Here is a 23843-nt window from a genome sequence, read left to right as displayed (position 1 = left end):
CAGGCAACTAAAGTAAACAAGATGTTGCCGTGATAAAACCACTTGTGAAAACAAAAGCAGAGTGCACTTGCAGACGGGTTTCGGGGAAAAGCTCTATTGTGCGTCCCTTTTCTTCTATAAACAAAACGTCACGCTACAATAAAGGGTGACTTTATGCATTTGGGGATATGATGAATTTCATCATATGTCCTTATAATGTTGGATACTTGTGTTAAATCATAGGGTTCGTGCATTGTGGTGTAAGCTTGCACAAAGTGTTGGATGCCTCTGTTCAGGGGGTTTTTGCAACTGGCAACGTCATGACGTCACCGCGAGGTAGAAGCACTTATTCAGACATCATGGGCCTGATCTACTAATGCAGGGGTGTCAAACTATCTATCTATCTATCTATCTATATATATATATATATATATATATATATATATATATATATATATATATATATATATATATATATATATATATATATATATATATATAGTCAAGGTTACTGTGGTTTATCCGTTATACAGTGCTCAATACCGGGGTAGAGCGGAATATACGTTAGGTCAGGACAAAACACAGAGGCTATTTTATCCCTACAAGCCTGTTTCGCAGGTTTCCCTGCTCTTCAGGGGATTTACCCCCTGAAAAGCAGGAAAACCTGTGAAACAGGCTTTTAGGGATGAAATAGCCTCTGTGTATATCTACCTATCTCTCTTTATATCGTCGTCGGCATCCTTCCGTCTCAGGAGACGATGGGGTAGATCCAAGGGGGGGGGGGGGGGGCTCACTGGGATGGTCCCTCCCACGGACGGAGATGGCCCCTGGCACCTGTTTCTTTCGCCAATCGGATGGGCTTAGAACCGGTATCTGCTGGAGTGACCTCTCCAGTGGACCTCTCCAGTGGATCTACATGGCCTGGGCATGGAACTATGGAGGACAAGCTGTTGTCCAGGCAGCAAGCCCCCCCTCTCCGCATGGCTGGTGGATCCAAGGGAGCGACGATATATATCTTTATATATATATATTCATATATATATATACACACACACATACATATATATATATATATATATATATATACTGTATATATATATATATATATATATATATATATATATATATATATATATATATATATATATATATATATATATATACATATATATATATATATATATACTGTATATATATAGTCAAGGTTACTGTGGTTTATCCGTTATACAGTGCTCAATACCAGGGTAGAGCGGAATATACGTTAGGTCAGGAAAAAACACAGAGGCAATTTCATCCCTAAAAGCCTGTTTCGCAGGTTTCCCTGCTCATCAGGGGATTTTCAGGGGGTAAATCCCCTGAAGAGCAGGGAAACCTGCGAAACAGGCTTGTAGGGATAAAATAGCCTTGGGTTGTATTTTTTCTCTAAAATTGTCTTTCTGAAAGTTATAAGAAGCAAAGTAAAAAAAATAATGAATTTATTTAAACAAGTGAAGACCAAGTCTTTAAAATATTTTCTTGGATTTTCAAATTCTATTTGACTTTTGTCTCTCTTAGAATTAAAAATGTCGAGCAAAGCGAGACCAGCTTGCTAGTAAATAAATAAAATTTAAAAAATAGAGGCAGCTCACTGGTAAGTGCTGCTATTTGAGCTATTTTTAGAACAGGCCAGCGGGCTACTCATCTGGTCCTTACGGGCTACCTGGTGCCCGCGGGCACCGCGTTGGTGACCCCTGCTCTAGATATAGAGGACATGTTTTAAATGTAGATTCAAATCATCATGGGTCCCCTTTTATTATTATCAAATGGAAACGCAAGCCTGTGTGTTTTCGTGAAAAACTACACTGCACACTTTCAGAGGTGCGGATTTATGTCAACTAAAGGGATTTGAAATATTGACAAAGCGTCAGAACCTCCGGCGGTCACTGAGGCTGTCCTGTGCGACACCTTTCCGCCTGTTGAGACACTGAGCCAACGCTTGTTTTCGGATAATGGAATTGTGTCATATCTTGTTTAAAGTGAGACTAATCCGGGGTGACAGTGAGCCATTGATCTGCTGCCACCACGCAGATGTTTTCATCCCCGCCGTAACCATGGCGCTGGATTAACATGAACGCACCGCACACCGGGTTGATAAGTAATAACCCGCGGTTTGAGAAAAGGGATCGTGGTGTAAAACAAAAACAGTCTACTCCTAGCTCGGGGGGTCTGCAACCCGCGGCTTCCTTCGCAGATATATATTTTTTTACCATTGGACTGCACTGCAAAAAGTCAGTGTTCAAAAACAAGAAAAAAAAAATACAAAAATGAGGGGTATTTTATTTGGACTAAGCAAAATTATCTGCCAATAGAACAAGAAAATTCGGCTTGTCAAGACTTTCCAAAACGAGTTAAATTAGCTAACCTCAATGAACCCCAAAATACCTTAAAATAAGTATATTCTCACTAATAACAAGTGCACTTTTCTTGGTAGAAAAAAAATGGAGACCTTTTTGCTCAATATGTTCAAAAATATTCTTAAATTAAGTAAATGCAAGTGCCATCATCTTGACATAATGATATGCGCTCGGCATCATAATTTTTTTTTTCATGCTTGAAGTAAGAAATTCTTACTTTAAAAAGGTAGTTTTATACTTGTGAGTGTTAATGACACAGCTTTGCAACACTTGATATTCTAGTTTCAAGCATGTTTTACTCAATATAGGTCATCAAATCTCAGCTACAAGCTGTAATATCTTACTGAGATCATTTAGGACCAAAACCCTTAAAACAAGTAAAACAGTCTAACATAAAATCTTTGCAAATAATTGCTATTGCGACATCCAGTGGATACATTTAGAACAGCTGTTTCTTTCATTCAAAAATTTCCGGTTAATTTTTATACTTAGCAAACTCATCCCGCGGGCCGGATAAAACCTGTTCACGGGCCTGATCCAGCCCTGTGGGCCCTACGTTTGACAACCCTGATCTACAATTTAAACAGTCATGAAAATAACACTGCAAAAATTCAGTGTTCAAAAACAAGAAAAAAAAATACAAAAATTTGGGGTATTTTATTTGAACTAAGCAAAATTATCTGCCAATAGAAAAAGAACATTTGGCTTGTCAAGACTTTCCAAAACAAGTAAAATTAGCTAACTTCAATGAATCCAAAAATACCTTAAAATAAGTACATTCTCACTAATAACAAGTGCACTTTTCTTGGTAGAAAAAAAAGAGACCTTTTTGCTCAATATGTTGAAAAATATTCTTAAATTAAGTAAATGCTAGTGCCATTATCTTGACATAATGATATGCGCTCGGCATTACATTTCTTGAAACCAGCAAACTTATACTAAAAACGAATTTATTGTTCTTAATGGAAAGGCAACAAGGCAACCGCTTGTTACTCTCGGGGTCTCCTAGCCGCTCAGGCAAATCATATGGTCTAAAAATGCATTTTTCCATCGATAACATGACATCATCGCGCCAAGTGCGTGCTCTTTCAGTCAATTAGTGCGGCCAACATTTTTTTAATTGTAATTTTGAAGACTTTATCTTAATGATGCAAAATTGTTAGAAATGTCACATGTTAAATGTTTAAATATTAACCGTCTGTTTACTGTACTGTGCCAACTGTACTACTATATGAGTACGTATTTTCTATTGTTTCATTGAAAATAAAACAGCAAAGTCCATTTGGCTGTCATCCGTTTTACTTATGAAACACAATTGTGTCAAAGTCCTGATTTTTTTTTTCATGCTTGAAATAAGAAATTAGTACTTTAAAAAAGTAGTTTTATACTTGTGAGTGTTGATGACACAGCTTTGCAACAGTTGATATTCTAGTTTCAAGCATGTTTTACTCAATATAGGTCATAAAATCTCAGCAACAAGCTGTAATATCTCACTGAGATCATTTAGGACCAAAACCCTTAAAACAAGTAAAAGTGCTTAGTGAGAAGAATTATCTTATCAGACAGAAAATAAGCAAATATCACCCTTATTTGAGATATTTAATCTTACTTAGATTTCAGTTTTTGCAGTGCATTGAATGAGAAGGTGTGTCCAAACTTTTAGCCTGTACTGTATATATTACAACTTTTAAAAGTCTATAATCCGTGTTATTTTTTGCAAAATTCCTCTTTTAATAATAAAGGTTTCCGACCCCTGGCATAGCTGAAAAGCATCTCAGCTGTTCTACGGTTCACGGTAGAAATCATAGATTTCTGTCCAAGCTCAGGTAAAGAGACCAGTGAGTGATACAAAAGGTGATTTTCAAAAGACAGAAATACACCTCAAAGACGAAGAACCAGTCAAAGACACAATTCCCCCGTGGTCTGATGACAAGGGCAAACATGCAGTGCGCCCAGAGCCACAAAAAAACATCCTACGGTTGTTTGTTTGGGAAAAATGGTCCCCGTCGCCATGGGAACTGCACTTATCACAGGAATTAGAGGCCCATGGTGTCCTCCAAAAGAGACCCAGGATCAGTACCCTTGTCAAGAGAGGACCGTCCCAGGCACCCACTCGAGAATAACAACTAGCTGTAGCTGTGGTGCATCTGGGCGGACCTTGTCACAAAACATGCAATCGAACCGGCGTAAGAAATGTAGGTAAAAATAAATAAATATGGACTGTAGCGCCGGGTGTGGCTTTTACTTACTTGAGGAATGACTGGAAATCATCAAACACCGCTTCACATCCAGGCCACTTGCAAACACCGTGGCCGTAGAGAGGATGGCTATGGGGGGAGGACTCTTCCACTGTGGATCTGGAGGAGACATGCGGGAGACGTTGAGTTTTTGTTAAATTATAAAAGGCTCTTATTGTGAAATATGGGGTCAATGTTGTTAACACATAAATCTATGGTAAATTAAACAGGGGCGTTATGTGATACAGCCACTTACTACGTTTACACGCACTGAAATGAAATAAATACTGCATGAATTGGGTTGAAAACAGCTTTTCAAAATACAGGTAAACATGATCATGTTTTTTTTAAAGATCATAATAACATACGTAGATTAAGCTGACTTTTTAAGGATCGGAATAATGCACAAAGACCAAGCAGATTGCTTTAAGGATCAGAATAACATACATAGACTACGCAATTTTTAAGAATCTGAGTAATTTACATAGACTAAGCTGCTTGTTAAAAATTGGAAAAACTTACTGTACGTAGACTAAGTTGAGTTTTTAATGATCAGAACAACATACATAAACTGAACTACTTATTAAGTATCGGAATAACATACATATATATACACTATTCAATTTTTTTTTAAGGATGTAGAGTAAGCTAATTGTCTTTTAGGATTGTAGACTAAACTGATTTCCTAAGGATCGAAATAACATACGTAGACTTAGGTGATTTTTTTAAGAAATCGGGATAACATACTGTATGTAAACGTAGCTGATTATCTTTTAGGATCGTGAACTATGCTGATTTCCTAAGGATCATTTTAATGGTTTTAGTTTTTTTTTAAACTAAAACCATAACACATAGACTAAGAAGATTTAAAAAAAAATCGGAAAAACATACATAGACTAAGCCGATTTTTAAGGTTCGAAGTAACATATGTAGACAAAGCCGACTTTTTAAAGATCTGAATAACCTACGTAGACTATGCGATTTTTAAGAATCGGAATAATTTACATAGATTAAGCTGATTGTTAAGTATCGGAAAAACATACTGTATCTAGACTAAGCTGAGTTTTTTTAGGATCAGAACAACATAGTTAAACTGAACTGATTATTAAGGATCGGAATAACATACGTAAACTATTCTGATTTTTTAAGGATCGGAATAACATATGTAGACTAAGCTAATTGTCTTTTAGGATTAGAGACTAAACTGATTTCCTAAGGATCGAAATAACATACGTAGACTTAGGTGATTTTTTTAAGAAATCGGGATAACATATGTAAACTTAGCTGATTATCTTTTAGGATCGTGAACTATGCTGATTTCCTAAGGATCATCTTAATTGTTTTAGTTTATCTTAAACTAAAACCATAACACATAGACTAAGAAGATTTTTTTTTAAATTCGGAAAAACATACATAGACTAAGCCGATTTTTAAGTTTCGAAGTAACATATGTAAATGAAGCCGATTTTTTAAGAATCTGAATAACCTACGTAGACCTTGCGATTTTTAAGAATCTGAATAATTTACTTAGAATAAGCTGATTGTTTAGTATCGGAAAAACATAATGTACCTAGACTAAGTTGAGTTTTTTTACGATCAGAACAACATAGTTAAACTGAACTGATTATTAAGGATCGGAATAACATATGTAGACTAAGCTAATTGTCTTTTAGGATTGTAGACTAGACTGATTTCCTAAGGATCGGAATACATACGTAGACTAAGCCTATTTTTTAAGGATCGAAATAACATACGTAGACTTAGGTGATTTTGTAAGAAATCGAGATAACATATGTAGAGGTAGCTGATTTTCTTTTAGGATCGTGAACTAAGCTGATTTCCTAAGAATCGGAATAACATATGTAGACTAAGCTAATTGTTTTTTAGGATTGTAGACTAAACTGATTTCTTTAAGGATCGGAATACATATGTAGACTAAGCCTATTTTTTTAAGGATCGGAATAACATACGTAGACTTAGGTGATTTTTTTTAAGAAACCGGGATAACATATGTAGATGTGGCTGATTTTCTTTTAGGACCGTGAACTAAGCTGATTTCCTAAGAATCGGAATAACATATGTAGACTAAGCTAATTGTTTTTTAGGATTGTAGACTAAACTGATTTCTCTAAGGATCGGAATACATACGTAGACTAAGCCTATTTTTTTAAGGATCAGAATAACATACGTAGACTTAGGTGATTTTTTTTAAAGAAACCGGGATAACATATGTAGATGTGGCTGATTTTCTTTTAGGACCGTGAACTAAGCTGATTTCCTAAGAATCGGAATAACATATGTAGACTAAGCTAATTTTTTTTTAGGAATGTAGACTAAACTGATTTCCTAAGGTTCGGAATACATACGTAGACTAAGCCTATTTTTTTTAAAGGATCGGAATAACATACGTATAATCAGGTGATTTTTTTAAAGAAATCGGTATAACATACGTAGACGTAGCTGATTTTCTTTTAGGATCGTGAACTAAACTGATTTCCTAAGGATCGGAATAACATTTTAAGGATCGGAATATGCTTATGGTTTTAGTTTATCTTAAAGATTGTAGTTTATCTTAATGGTTTTAGTTTATCTCAGACTAAAACCATTAAACATAGACTAAGAGGATTTGAAAAAAAAATCGGAATAACATACATGGACTAAGCCGATTTTTAAGGTTCGAAGTAACATATATAGGCGAAGCCCACTTTTTAAGGATCTGAATAACATACGTAGACTAAGCTGACTTTCAAGTATCGACTAATACACACAGACTAAGCTGTTTTCTAAGAGTCGGACTAACATATGTAGACTCAGCGATTGGTAGCCAGATCTCTACTTGAGGACTAATGGTTTTACCGAAGCGGAAAATAAGTCCAGTTGACCCAATCAATGATTTGGAGAAAATTCTTTTAGAGGCAGGTTTTTAAAACAAGATCTGAGCACATCACAAGTGGGTAGACATGTATCAAACATAAATAGAAAAAAAAACACATTTATTTTGTATTGAAAATGTAATTTAATTAGTTTGTATTCTACAGTACCGGCAGTAGGTAACATAACCAGACCTAAAGTTGTTGCAAATATTTAAAAGATACCTCACTTCAATGGCATTCTGATTCAAAATGTATTTAGTGATGTAAAAATGGACGATGTAATCCCTAAATTCAAAATATAATTCTTATGCAGTTTGTTTTTAAATCGTCAAAGCACAACCAATTTAATCCACGCTACACTACACATTCAAATACATGTGCAGCCTTTGTTTGTAGTTCAAAGCAGTAGCAAAAGTATCGTACATTGTAGACCCTAAAGGGGAAGTCAGCGATTTCTTTCCATAACCCAGAGGAGCGCCACAACCACAAGAGCCTAAGCAGATGTCATTTATACAACACATTAAATTGTTACCGACCGCACGTAACCACGGTAGAAAGCTTTGTTATCCATTTGACCGGCCAACTTGTGTCATTAACGGTTAGCTGCTAGCGTGTAACGTTCTCTTCCTGCAGGGTTGCCAGATGCGAAATACCAGAAACTTGCAAATGATTGTTTTTTTTTTGATGAAAATGATGGTACAAATCTGATATGACTGCAGACCGTGTGTAGGGATCTTCAACTGACATTCAAATAGCTGAAGATAATTAAAAAACAAATAACAATGAAATGATACTAACTTAACATTTCCAGGGATCTGTTATAAATGTTGTTTTTTAATGTATAATTCCCTTTATTTGTAACAGGTTCTTAAGTAAAATGGCTGAGTTTGCATTTTTCCTGAACTAATAATGTAATACAGGGCGGCAAGTTGAGCACAAAAAACATACCATATTTTTCGGAGTATAAGTCGCACCGGAGTATAAGTTGCACCTGCCGAAAATGCATAATAAAGAACGAAAAAAACATATAAGTCGCACTGGAGCCCGGCCAAACTGTGAAAAAAACTGCGACTTATAGTCCGAAAAATACGGTACAAACTGGGTTACAAACTATCGTATGCCCGTTCCTGTTTCTCAGCATGTCGGCAAAAACTTTATTATTATTATTATTATCCACTATGACTTTCTGCAATGTGCTATGTCTTTAATGTACCGTATTTTTCGGAGTATAAGTCGCTCCGGAGTATAAGTCGCACCAGCCGAAAATGCATAATAAAGAAGGAAAAAAAACATATATAAGTCGCACTGGAGTATAAGTCGCATTTTTGGGGGGAAATTTATTTGATAAAACCCAACACCAAGAATAGACATTTGAAAGGCAATTTAAAGTAAATAAAGAATAGTGAACAACAGGCTGAATAAGTGTACGTTATATGACGCATAAATAACCAACTGAGAACGTGCCTGGTATGTTAACGTAACATATTATGGAAAGAGTCATTCAAATAACTATAACATATAGAACATGCTATACGTTTACCAAACAATCTGTCACTCCTAATCGCTAAATCCCATGAAATCTTATACGTCTAGTCTCTTACGTGAATGAGCTAAATAATATTATTTGATATTTTACGGCAATGTGTTAATCATTTCACACATAAGTCGCTCTTGAGTATAAGTCGCACGCCGGCCAAACTATGAAAAAAACTGCGACTTACAGTCAGAAAAATACGGTATATATTTTTCCTGTATGTTGAGGAAACAAACTGCAGAGAATATTCATAAGGGGAAGCAGACAGTTCTCTGTCGCACCTGAAGGGGTTGTACAGCGTAAGTAATGCCGGTTATTTCAGCGAAACATACTTCCATCAGAATTTATACACCCCCTGCATCTGTATAAGTAAAAAAATCAGAGGAATGTGGACATATTACAAGAGTACAATCGTTACACTAAATAATGCTTTTTTCCCCCCCCCGTAATTTAATATACCGTATTTTCCGTACTATAAGGCGCACCGGATTATAAGGCGCACCTTCAATGAATGGCCTATTTTAAAACTTTGTTCATATATAAGGCGCACTGCATTATAAGGCGAATAGAATATACGCTACAGTAGAGGCTGGGATTATGTTATGCATCCCGTAGTTGTGAGACCTGTTGTGGCTCAATATTGGTCCATATATAAGGCGCACCGGATTATAAGGCGCACTGTCAGCTTTTGAGAAAATTGGAGGTTTTCAGGTGCGCCTTATAGTGCGGAAAATACGGTACGTGTTTCACACTACAAACTAGGACTGCAACTAACGATTAATTTGATATACGATTAATCTGTCGATTATTACTTTGATTAATCAATGAATAATCGGATAAAAGAGACAAACTACATTTCTATCCTTTCCAGTATTTTATTGAAAAAAAACCCAGCATACTGGCACCATATTTATTTTGATTATTGTTTGTACATGTTGCAGTTTATAAATAAAAGTTTATAAAAAAAAATAGAAATGATGTTTTTTACATAAAAAAAAATATTAAAAATGCCTCTGCGCATAGCATAGATCCAACGAATCGATGACTAAATTAATCGCCAACTATTTTTCTTTATAATCGATTTTAATCGATTTAATCGATTAGTTGTTGCAGCCCTGTTACAAACTATTAAACAATCTAGTGTACGATTTACTAGGTTATGGTTTTCGTAGAAAAACATCTAAATCCCAGCAAAAAAAAAAAAAAAAAAATACAATCGTAAAATAAATCCTATATTTGATTGTATGTAGTGTGAAACATATATTGACTGACAAAATAGAAAAATATAGCATTATTTAGTTTAACGATTGTATTGAAGTGATGCGCAATTACATTTGCGCATTCCTTGGATTTATGTGCAGATGCAGGGAATGCATTAATTCCATGTGTCGCCAGAACATGGCTCAATAATGCTTTTTTTCCCCCACAATTTAATATACGTGTTTCACACCACAAACTATTAAACAATCTAGTGTACGATTTACTAGGTTATGGTTTTCGTGGAAAAACGTCTAAATCCCAACAAAAATAAAAGTAAATAAATACAATCGTAAAATAAATCATATATTTGATTGTTTGTAGTGTGAAACATATATTGACTGACAAAATAGAAAAATATAGCATTATTTAGTTTAACGATTGTATTCAAATGATGCACAATTACATTTACATGGCTACTCCAAACATTCCTGCAAAGCTTGAAAAAAATTTCACCTTGTGTCTAAGTACATAATTTACGGTATGTAGGCTTTCCTATTTTCCCTTCTGCAAAACCGGCACTGAACGCTGGTCCTGGGCCAATAACAAATTTTGCGCAACGATATATTGACCTACAAAACATTGCATGTAAATGATATTATTACTATTATTTTTTTGAGACCAAATTAAACACTGATGTAATGACAGTACATAATATTAATACAAGTATACCTATAAAATGCAATTAGCGTGTATTTATTGTATATTTCAACTAGGGCTGCAACTAACAACTAATTGGATAATCGAATAATCTGTCGATTATTACTTCGACTAATCGATTGATAATCGGATAAAAGAGACAAAGTACATTTCTATCCTTTCCAGTATTCTATTGGGAAAAAAACAGCATACTGGCACCATACTTATTTTGATTATTGTTTCTCAGCTGTTTGTAAATGTTGCAGTTTATAAATAAAGGTTTATAAAAAAAAACATTAAAAAAAATTAAAAATAAAAATTGCCTCTGCGCATGCGCATAGCATAGATCCAACGAATCGATGACTAAATTAATCGCAAACTATTTTTATAATCGATTTTAATCGATGTAATCGATTAGTTGTTGCAGCCCTAATTTCAACGTTGTAATTGAAATGTAAACTTAAGTTAACTAAAACAAACACATAATAAAATCATAATATACTCTGTCTGTAAGGAACATTTTGCCCCTTGAACAAAAATCACAACCATAAGCAATAAAATAGGCTCTGTCTCTGTCAAGGAAGGGTTGGGGGAATCCTCAAATATACACAACCAAAACAATAAATAAAATAGCTAAATAGAGTTATAGTGACCAAAATAATCACAGTTATTATTATTGTTGTATTTTTAATGTGGTCAATTAGAATTCTGCCTGGTGACACAAGATACAAGTTCTTTAGGTACTTTAATTCAATACAATAATCATTATCAGTATCATTACTACCGTTAATATGTAGTACAAACGCCCATAGCCCAAGAATGACCGCTCTTGTAATCCATAACAATGCTTACAGATGACGATTATCAAGGCTGGAAAACTTACCGACCTCAGTTTGAGTTATCGTCTGGTTAATTGACTAATCCAATATCGGCACGGGCCTACTGTACCCCTTCTTCTATGGTTTCAGAGCAACCCGCCATTGTTCACTACTATACAGGAAGCTAAATAGCAAGTCAGCAAGAGTTGTGGTCGCTCACACACAGAAAACACAGTCCACCAGCTTTTAGGCAAACAATTGCACATCATGCAGTCAACACATTGGAAGAGCTATACAGTAGACAGTGTTTGTAGGGACGAGGTAGGAGACATAATCCACGTTTAAGCCTCATCATCCATGAACCGCAGAGTGCATCACCCAACTCAATCTTACAAATGTATGAGGGTTGATTATTACGACATACACTATATTGCCAAAAGTATTTGGCCACCCATCCAAATGATGAGAATCAGGTGTCCTAATCACTTGGCCCGGTGTATAAAATCAAGCACTTAGGCATGGAGACTGTTTCTACAAACATTTGTGAAAGAATGGGCCGCTCTCAGTGATTTCCAGCGTGGAACTGTCATAGGATGCCACCTGTGCAACAAATCCAATCGTGACATTTACTCGCTCCTAAATATTCCAAAGTCAACTTTATTATAAGAAAAGTGAAGAGTTTGGGAACAACAGCAAGTCAGCCACCAAGTGGTAGGCCACGTAAACTGACAAGAGAGGGGTCTGAAGCGCATAGTGAAAAGATTTTCTGCACAGTCAGTTGCTACAGAGCTCCAAACTTCATGTGACCTTCCAATTAGCCCACGTACAGTACGCAGAGAGCTTCATGGAATGGGTTTCCATGGCCGAGCAGCAGCATCTAAGCCATACATCACCAAGTCCAATGCAAAGCGTGGGATGCAGTGGTGTAAAGCACGTCACCACTGGACTCTAGAGCAGTGGAGACGCCTTCTCTGGAGTGATGAATCACGCTTTTCCATCTGGCAATCTGATGGACCAGTCTGGGTTTGGAGGTTTCCAGGAGAACGCTACATTTCGGACTGCATTGTGCAGAGTGTGAAATTTGTTGGAGGAGGAATTATGGTGTGGGGTTGGTTTTTCAGAAGTTGGGCTTGGCCCCTTAGTTCCAGTGAAAGGAACTTTGAATGCTCCAGGATACCAAAACATTTTGGACGTGATTGTCAAGGTAAAAGTGGATTTTCAAGGTAAAAAATGATTTTCAAGATAAAAAATAATTTTCACGGTAAAAAATGATTTTCAAGGTAAAAAATGATTTTCAAAGTAAAAAATGATTTTCAGGTAAAAAATTATTTTTAAGGTAAAATAGATTTTCGAGGTTAAAAATGATTTTCAAGGTAAAAAATGATTTTCGAGGCAAAAAATTATTTTCAAGTTAAAAAATGATGTTCAAGGTCAAAGTTGATTTTCAAGGTAAACGTTGATTTTCAAGGTAAAACATGATTTTCAAGGTAAAAAATGATTTTCAAGGTAAAAAATGATGTTCAAGGTAAAAGTTGATTTTGAAGGTAAATGTTGATTTTCAAGGTAAATAATTATTTTCAAGTTAAAAAATGATGTACAACGTACAAGTTGATTTTCAAGGTAAAAGTTGATTTTCAAGGCAAAAAAATGATTTTCAAGGTAAAAGTTGATTTCCGAGGTAAAAAATGATTTTCAAGGTAAAAAATGATTTTCAAGGTAAAAAATGATTTTCAAGGTAAAAGTTGATTTTCGAGGTAAAAAATGATTTTCAAGGTAAAAGTTGATTTTCAAGGTAAATGTTGATTTTCAAGGTAAAAAATTATTTTCAAGGTAAAAAATGATTTTCAAGTTAAAAAATGATGTACAACGTAAAAGTTGATTTTCAAGGTAAAAGTTGATTTTCAAGGCAAAAAATGATTTTCAAGGTAAAAGTTGATTTTCGAGGTAAAAAATGATTTTCAAGGTAAAAAATGATTTTCAAGGTAAAAGTTGATCTTCAAGGTAAAAAATTATTTTAGGAGGTAAAAAATTATTTTCGAGGTAAAAAAAAATATTTTCAAGGTAAAAAATTATTTTCAAGGTAAAAAATTATTTTCAAGGTAAAAGTTGATTTTCAAGGCAAAAAATGATTTTCAAGGTAAAAAATGATTTTCAAGGTAAAAAATGATTTTCAAGTTAAAAAATTATGTTCAAGGTAAATGTTGATTTTCTAGGTAAAAGTTGATTTTCAAGGTAAAAGTTGATTTTCAAGGTAAAAAATGATTTTCAAGGTAAAAGTTGATTCTCGAGGTAAAAAATGATTTTCAAGGTAAAAGTTGATTTTCAAGGTAAAAAATTATTTTCAAGGTAAAAAAGGATTTTCAAGGCAAAAAATTATTTTCAAGGTAAAAAATGATGTTCAAGGTAAAAGTTGATTTTCAAGGTAAAAGTTGATTTTCAAGGCAAAAAATGATTTTCAAGGTAAAAAATGATTTTCAAGGTAAAAGTTGATTTTCAAGGTAAAAGTTGATTTTCAAAGTAAAAAATTATTTTCAAGGTCAAAAATTATTGTCAAGGTAAAAAATGGGATGGCACTTTAACTTCATGTGTGAGTAAAGGCAGGTGGCTAAATACTTTTGGCAATATAGTGTATCACACCTGATGTCTTTTGGGTTTTGTCACCCATTGCATTAAACAAGCGGATGACAGCACAAAGGCCGTACAAAGGAGCGTATAAAAAAAACTAAACGGACACCATAAACATCTCCACCTGGTATCAATTCATCCGACCGACCAATCTATGTCACTGGGGGTTGACCGGCAACAATCCGCGGCAAACTTAGCGTAATCAAACCTAATAGCCGGGGACATCTATGAAAAAACAACAACTTTGCAACATCTTCCATATGGCGGCAGGCGAAGACGTAAAGATTACCCCGCCAATCAGCGCTGGAGAAAGTGGTCTGTGTGGAAGGTACCATGAGAGCGAGACAGACGGCCATATGTACACAAGCAGTGGAACAAGACAACTCGCAGCTAAAAGAGCCTGGGGGGACTGGCCTATATCGCTACCACCTGTGCTTCCAGTGGACCACTGGTGCACGTTGCCGCTCATGTTTCCACATTCATTTGATGAGTCCAGTGTGGTAATTAACACCCTTCACATCTAGCATGTACGTGTGTTAAAGAGCTCATTTGTGAACGATGGGAAAGACACCGATAAACTGTAAAACATCTATACTATTGCATCATTTGTACACTTACCTCTAAATCTATGTATGCATTCATTATTAAACATTTTACTGACATGCTTGCCAACCCTCCCGATTTTCCCGGTAGACTCCCGAATTTCAGTGCCCCTCCCGAAAATCTCCTGGGGCAACCATTCTCCCGAATTTCTCCCGATTTCCACCCAGACAACAATATTGGGGGCGTGCCGGCCAAATCACATAATATCTACGGCCTTTCATACACACAAGTGAATGCAAGGCATACTTGGTCAACAGCCATACAGGTCACACTGAGGGCGGAGGTATAAACAACTTTAACACTGTTACAAATATGCGCCACACTGTGAACCCACACCAAACAAGATTGACAAATACATTTCGGGAGAACATCCGCACCGTAACACAACAGAACAAATACCCAGAACCCCTTGCAGCACTAACTCTTCCGGGACGCTACAATATACACCCCCGCTACCCCCCGAACCCAGCCCCACCCCAACCACCTCAACCTCCTCATGCTATCTCAGGGAGAGCATGTCCCAAATTCCAAGCTGCTGTTTTGAGGCATGTTAAAAAAAATTTAAAAAAATAAATAAATATGGCAGTGCCACGTTGGCATTTTTTTTTTCCATAACTTGAGTTGATTTATTTTGGAAAACCTTGTTACATTGTTTAATGCATCCAGCGGGGCATCACAACAAAATTAGGCAGACTGTATATATCGGTATCGGTTGAAATTGGAATCGGTAATTAAGAGTTGGACAATATCGGAATATCGGCAAAAAAGCCATTATCGGACATCTCTAATTGTAATATATGTCGATCGAGAGGGGGTGTGACGTTTATATGTTGTCAAAATTCAATGTTTTATCCTTCATAGTTAATATTGTAAATCCCACATTCTTTATTTTCATGTACATTCTGGGTGTCTCATTCAGTAATACAAAATTTAAATTCCATTCCGTTTTTTTCAGGTGGTCTGTCATAACGTTTTTAGCATTCAATCAGACATTATTGTGAGTTTTTGTATTAGTGTTCCTAAAAATGTATATACCGGCTCCCAGACACATTTTTTTTTTCTCTAAATTTGGCCCCCCGTGTCAAAGTAATTGCCCAGTGCTGCCATAATGCATTGCGTGACATTTGATGTGCACCCGAACAATACTGTTTTGTGGGGCAGTCTGAGGGTCGAACTTGTAAATGATATTAAAACAGCAGATAACTGTGTCATCTAGAGATGTCCGATAATGGCTCTTTTGCCGATATCCGATATTTCGATATTGTCCAACTCTTAATTACCGATTCCGATATCAACCGATACCGATATATACAGTCGTGGAATTAACACATTATTATGCCTAATTTTGTTGTGATGCCCCACTGGATGCATTAAACAATGTAACAAGGTTTTCTAAAATAAATCAACTCAGGTTATGGGAAAAAAAATGCCAACATGGCACTGCTATATTTATTATTGAAGTCACAAAGTGCATTATTTTTTTTAACATGCCTCAAACAGCAGCTTGGAATTTATGACATGCTCTCCCTCAGAGAGCATGAGGAGGTTGAGGTGGGCGGGGTTGGGGTGGGGGGGGGGGGCGGTAGGGGGTAGATATTATAGTATCCCGGAAGAGTTAGTGCTGCAATGCGTTCTGTGTATTTGTTCTGTTGTGATTATGTTGTGTTACGGTGCGGATGTTCTCCCGAAATGTGTTTGTCATTCTTGTTTGGTGTGGGTTCACAGTGTGGCGCATATTTGTAACAGTGTTAAAGTTGTTTATACGTCCACCATCAGTGTGACCTGTATGGCTGTTGACCAAGTATGACTTGCATTCAATTGTGTGTGTGAAAAGCTGTAGATATTATGTGATTGGGCCGGCACGCAAAGGCAGTGCCTTTAAGGTTTATTGGCGCTCTGTACTTCACACTACGTCCGTGTACACAGCGGCGTTTTAAAAAGTCATACATTTTACTTTTTGAAACCGATACCGATAATTTTGAAACCGATACCGATAATATCGGACATCCCTAGTGTCATCAGCTTCTCTAAAAACCGGACATCCACTGTGATGATACTAAGCGTATCTAGTGGATACTACTATGATTACTACTTTTGTAGGCGTCATGATGTGTAGTACTGCGTGCTAAGTGGCAAATGTGTGAAGTCGGTCACATGACTTCTCCCAGGGAGGAATTTTAAGCATCCCTTTTGGCATACCTCAATCCCCGAGGGATCCGTTTTATCTCCCCTAGCCTAACTACTTAACTACTTCACCCGCTCTATTCCTTATCCTTTCCGTCAGGATGACTACATGTCATTATTATAATGAGTAAATGGGGGAAAAAAAGAAGCCGTGGACTCGTGCCAGATTTGATTATTTACCTCTTGAGCAGACTGCTGTTACAATTCCCAAGCCGGAGTTACTGTTGATTGTTGGGAAGCAAAGTGGGCCAAGTGCACGGTGAGCGCCCCGGTGCAGTTTTGCGTGGGGAATTAGTGCCGCGCACAGATCAACGTGCCACGTTTGAATAAGTGAACCGGCGACTAAAAATAACCAGAAGCACCAGAGTGGATTTTCACAATACCGACGGAGTCAGAAGCCCGTTTGCAGAGTGTTCTGGGAGACGACCGAGAAGCGGGCGGCACGTGCCACGGCTTTGGTGTGTCAAGGCATCAGTGATTGAATTTCTCCTCCTTCCTTAAGACGGAAGTGCAAAGCCGATGAGTGATTCCTGTGGATGCACTTAAGGTTTTAGTTGCAGGCGTCGTTGTGCCTGGGCAGATTTTATATGACACATGAAACTAACTACATGGTACTTAGGGCCCGCAGTAAACCCATCTGAAGCCGGTCGGGGGAAAACAGGTCCATCAGAGGAGAGGCTTGTTTTCTGCTGCCTGACTGAAGGACTTGCGCAACCGCGTCAATTAAAAGTTCATTAGGTTTAGCGCTGGCAAAAGGAGTGGATGCTGTCTGTTTACGCCCAGGCTATTATCTTCAACCTGATTATTTACCTGACTTCACAGGGCTTTTTACCTTTGAACATGTGCTCGTAATAACGCTTTAGTTCAGAGGAATGCCGCATTTGGCGGTCATTCAAGCACGCAGCAGTTTCTAGAGAGACAATCAGTTGTAAAACGACTCATTTGTTTGTGTTGTGCAAGGCACAAAAGTCATTCTTAAAACTTGGTTGCGATTATAATTTTGCTTTGAATTGTGCCTTGAGATAACGCCATTTGTGATTTGAAGCTACATGTATAACATTTAATTAACTTGAATTTCAATTCCTAGTAAAATCCACCTGCATTTGTTTTCATTTTGTTTTTTTGGTGAATTTCTTTTGTCAGAGTTAGGAATTTGGGAAAAAATAGCCCTGTTGTGTAAAACACAAGTGTCTATTTATTTAGTCAAAAAGACAAAAAAATGTTTTTAAATAGCCTTGTCATGCAAAACACAACCATCCACTTCAGTGGACATTTTATGTTTTTATTTATTTTATTCACAACTCTTTTGTCAGCGTTAGGAATTTCGGGGAAAAAATAGCCCTGTTGTGTAAAACACAAGTGTCCACTGTAGTGGACATATGTTTGTTGGTCTATTTATTTAGTCAAAAAGACAAAAAAAAAAAAAAAATTGCCTTGTCATGCAAAACACAAACATACACTTCAGTGGACATTTAATTTTTTTTATTCATTTTATTCATAACTCTTTTGTCAGCGTTAGGAATTTCGGGAAAAATAGCCCTGTTGTGTAAAACACAAGTGTCCACTGTAGTGGACATATGTTTGTTGGTCTATTTATTTAGTCAAAAAGACAAAAAATAAAATATAATAGCCTTGTCATGCAAACACAAACATACACTTCAGTGGACATGTTATTTCTTTAAATTCAATTTTATTCATAACTCTTTTGTCAGAGTTAGGAATTTCAGAAAAAAACAGCCCTGTTGTGTAAAACACAAGTGTCCACTGTAGTGGACATATGTTTGTTGGTCTATTTATTTAGTCAAAAAGACAAAAAAAAAAAAAAAAATAGCCTTGTCATGCAAAACACAAACATACACTTCAGTGACATTTAATTTTTTTAATTAATTTTATTCATAACTCTTTTGTCAGCGTTAGGAATTTCGGGAAAAATAGCCCTGTTGTGTAAAACACAAGTGTCCACTGTAGTGGACATATGTTTGTTGGTCTATTTATTTAGTCAAAAAGACAAAAAAACAAAACAAAATTGCCTTGTCATGCAAAACACAAACATACACTTCAGTGGACATTTAATTTTTTTTATTCATTTTATTCATAACTCTTTTGTCAGCGTTAGGAATTTCGGGGAAAAATAGCCCTGTTGTGTAAAACACAAGTGTCCACTGTAGTGGACATATGTTTGTTGGTCTATTTATTTAGTCAAAAAGACAAAAAAAAATAAAAAATTGCCTTGTCATGCAAAACACAAACATACACTTCAGTGGACATTTAATTTTTTAAATTCATTTTATTCAATTACTCTTTTGTCAGCGTTAGGAATTTCGGGGAAAAAATAGCCCTGTTGTGTAAAACACAAGTGTCCACTGTAGTCGGACATATGTTTGTTGGTCTATTTATTTAGTCAAAAAGACAAAAAAAAAAAAAATTGCCTTGTCATGCAAAACACAAACCATACACTTCAGTGGACATTTAATTTTTTTTATTCATTTTATTCATAACTCTTTTGTCAGAGTTAGGAATTTCGGGGAAAAAATAGCCCTGTTGTGTAAAACACAAGTGTCCACTGTAGTGGACATATGTTTGTTGGTCTATTTATTTAGTCAAAAAGACAAAAAATAAAATATAATAGCCTTGTCATGCAAACACAAACATACACTTCAGTGGACATTTAATTTTTAAAATTAATTTTATTCATAACTCTTTTGTCAGAGTTAGGAATTTCAGAAAAAAACAGCCCTGTTGTGTAAAACACAAGTGTCCACTGTAGTGGACATATGTTTGTTGGTCTATTTATTTAGTCAAAAAGGACAAAATAATAATAATAAAATAGCCTTGTCATGCAAAACACAAACATACACTTCAGTGGACATTTTTATTTTTTTTATTCATAACTCTTTTGTCATAGTTAGGAATTTCGGGAAAAAATAGACATGTCGTGTAAAACACAAGTGTTCACTGCAATGGACATATGTTTGTTGGTCTATTTATTTAGTCGAAAAGACAATTTTTTTTTTTTTTTAAATAGCCGTGTCATGCAAACACAAACATACACTTCAGTGGACATGTTATTTTTTTGTACTCATTTTATTCATAACTCTTTTGTCAGAGTTAGGAATTTCGGGAAAAATAGCCCTGTTGTGTAAAACACACGTGTCAACTGTAGTGGACATATGTTTGTTGATCTATTTATTTAGTCAAAAAGACAAAACAAAATAATAATAAAATAGCCTTGTCATGCAAACACAAACATACACTTCAGTGGACATTTTATTTATTTGTATTCATTTTATTCATAACTCTTTTGTCAAGAGTTAGGAATTTCGGGAAAAATAGCCCTGTTGTGTAAAACACAAGTGTCCACTGTAGTGGACATATGTTTGTTGGTCTATATATTTAGTCAAAAAGACCACATACATTTTTTTTTTTAAATAGCCTTGTCATGCAAAACACAAACATACACTTCAGTAGACATTTTATTTTTTTTATTAATAACTATTTTGTCAGAGTTAGGAATTTCGGGAAAAATAGCACTGTTGTGTAAAACACAAGTGTCCACTGCAGTGGACATATGTTTGTTGGTCTATTTATTTAGTCGAAAAGACAACTTCTTTTTTTTTAAATAGCCGTGTCATGCAAAACACAAACATACACTTCAGTGGGCATTTTATTTTCTTTATTCATTTTATTCATAACTCTTTTGTCAGAATTAGGAATTTCGGAAAAAATAGCCCCTGTTGTGTAAAACACAAGTGTCCACTGTAGTGGACATATCTATTTATTTAGTCAAAAAGACAAAAAAATAAAAAATAAAAAAATAGCCTTATCATGCAAAACAAAAACATCCACTTCAGTGGACTTTAAAAAAAAAATGTATTCATTAGATTCATAACTCTTTTGTCAGAGTTAGGAATTTGAATTAAAATAGCCTTGCTATGCAAAACACAAGTGTCCACTGCAGCGGACATATGTTTGTTGGTCTATTTATTTTGTAAGAGTGACGAATTTCTTAAAAAAAAATAAAAAGCCCGGTTATGCAAAAGACAAACGTCCACTGAAGTGGACATTTTATTTTTTGGTTTCTTTTGCCAGAGTGACACATTTTGGGAATAAAATGTCCCTGTTATGCAAAACACAAACATCCACCGCAGTGGACGCTGGCTCTCAGAAGGTTAGGCGAAGGCATTGTGTTATGGAATGTGACGCACTGTCAGCATTATTGCAAAGTTGTGTTTTTGGTATGGCTTATAGCTTGTGTGAAGATCACTTACAGCAGCCATTTCATTTTTGCAATTAACAATACAGTTTTTAAGATATCAGAATGGAATTTTTAAATGAGCATTTTTGGTACAACATAGAACATACCATTGAACATTTTGAAACGCTTAATCTACCAAATGTATCTCATCAGGTTAAAATGTTCAATTTCCAAGTCAAAACTTTACATACTTTTTGGTATTTGGAGCGTACATATTCTTCCGAGAACCTCTTCAGTGGGCACTTGTTTTTTGGTCAATTTATTTTGTCAGAGTTAATCGATTTGGGGAAAAAATAGCCCTATTATGCAAAAAACAAACAACCACTGGAGTGGACATACAGTACAAGCCCAAAGTTTGGACACACCTTCTCCTCATTCAATGCGTTTTCTTTATTTTCATGACTATTTACATTGTAGATTGTCCCTGAAGGCATCAACACTATGAATGAACACATATGGAGTTATGTACTTAACAAAAAAAAGGTGAAATAACTGAAAACATGTTTTTATATTCTCGTTTCTTCAAAAATAGCCACCCTTTGCTCTGATTACTGCCTTTGCACAGTCTTGGCATTCTCTCGATGAGCTTCAAGAACACCTGTGAAGTGAAAACCATTTCAGGTGACTACCTCTTGAAGCTCATCGAGAGAATGCCAAGAGTGTGCGAAAAACTAATCTGAGCAAAGGGTGGCTATTTTGAAGAAACTAGAATATAAAACCTGTTTACAGTTATTTCATCTTTTTTTGTTAAGTACATAACTCCACATGTGTTCATTCATAGTTTTGATGCCTTCAATGAAAATCTACAAAAGGGGTCCCCAAACTTTTTGACTCGGGGGCCGCATTGGGTTAACAAAATTTGGCCGGGGGCCGGGCTATATATATATATATATATATATATATATATATATATATATATATATATATATATATATATATATATATATATATATATATATATATATATATATATTAGGGCTGCAACTAACGATGAATTTGATAATCGATTAATCTGTCGATTATTACTTCGATTAATAATCGGATAAAAGAGACACACTACATTTCTATCCTTTCCAGTATTTTATTGAAAAAAACAGCATACTGGCACCATACTTATTTTGATTGTTGTTTCTCAGCTGTTTGTACATGTTGCAGTTTATAAATAAAGGTTTATTTTAAAAAAAATAAAAAAATTTAAAAAAATTTAAAAAAAAAAAAAAAAAAAAAAGGCTCTGCGCATGCGCATAGCATAGATCCAACGAATCGATGACTAAATTAATCGGCAACTATTTTTATAATCGATTTTAATCGATTTAATCGATTAGTTGTTGCAGATGCCAGATTTTACAAAATAATTAAAAAATAATAATTAATAAATAAAAAAATTACAAAAATATTATTTTATTTTTTTAACTTGGGACTTCCCACGGGCCGTAGCTTGGGGACCCCTGAACTACAATGTAAATTTTCATGTAAATAAAGAAAACGCATTGAATGAGGTGTGTCCAAACTTTTGGCCCGTACTGTACGTGTTTTGGTCTACTATATATTCTTCTGAGAACCAGCGTCCTCCACAGTGGACATTTGAGTTTTGCATGACTAAGCATTTATCTTCAAAAAAAAAAAAGGTCCACTGTTTGTTTTACTTTTTCTCAGGAGAATACCGCAGCATCTCATTTCTTGCTCTTATCCGCCATCTAACGCACATTTTCAGGGGAGAAGAATCACCTGCTTGGTTCTTTCTGACGGATCTAAGATGCTGGGGAGAATATTCCGGCGGAGGCTGCTGTCTTCACCTAAACTCGTGCGCTAAACTGCCGCTGACATCTTCTTTAATCTCTGACAGTCAGCGCTTTGCCGGCTCCGGCGCTGTCTTCTTCGATGTTCCGTGGGGCTCGCATGTTTTTTCCCCTGCCGCTGATGTTCACCTTGTTTGCTCACTCGTGACCGTGTGTGATGGAGTGAACGAGCCAATATCCTCCCTTGCACGTGGCTTGCGCGCCAAAAAAAAAAAAACATGAAGCCTGTAGATAGGAACTACAGTGCACACATCATATATAGAGTCAAGCTATGGAAACTGGGAAGTTAAAGACAGCAGCTTTCCTGGGTCTTGATGGATCATACTGTGTCAACCTCTACAAGCTCAAGGTCAGTCTGCACCTCCAAACGCTCTCTTTATAGAGTTAAACATCTCTTTTTTTTATTTTTAATATATATATATATATATATATATACCGGCATAGATTTCCTAATGACACATGTGTTTTGATCAGTGCAACACAAGTCAGACGTTATGCTGTGAGCTCACAGTGCCTGGAGGCTCAGCGCTAACAGTTCAAAGATCACAGTCTTCGGTGCAAGAAAATAAGAAAATGTGTAAGATGCCAAGTTAATTCCTTCCTGAAAGACAGGCGTGACGTTTCAAACGAAATATTTCCATCGCATC

The 23843-nt window shown here is 35.7% G+C and overlaps 1 protein-coding gene across 8 annotated transcripts in view; it reads right to left on the bottom strand.

Moving 5' to 3' along the window:
- Positions 1–23843, bottom strand: part of foxp1b (forkhead box P1b) — a 498341-nt gene that overhangs the window by 57994 nt on the left and 416504 nt on the right. For all 8 annotated transcript variants that reach the window (XM_062045979.1, XM_062045996.1, XM_062045954.1 and 5 more), the window contains one exon: positions 4622–4729. In XM_062045979.1, the coding sequence (XP_061901963.1) occupies positions 4622–4729 (108 nt within the window). The remainder of the gene's footprint in view (positions 1–4621; positions 4730–23843) is intronic.

This window comes from Entelurus aequoreus, linkage group LG01 (assembly GCF_033978785.1).
Source record: "Entelurus aequoreus isolate RoL-2023_Sb linkage group LG01, RoL_Eaeq_v1.1, whole genome shotgun sequence".
Lineage (NCBI taxonomy): Eukaryota > Metazoa > Chordata > Actinopteri > Syngnathiformes > Syngnathidae > Entelurus > Entelurus aequoreus.
Note: the sequence above shows the minus strand (reverse complement) of the source record. Positions and strands in the feature narration are given on the sequence as shown.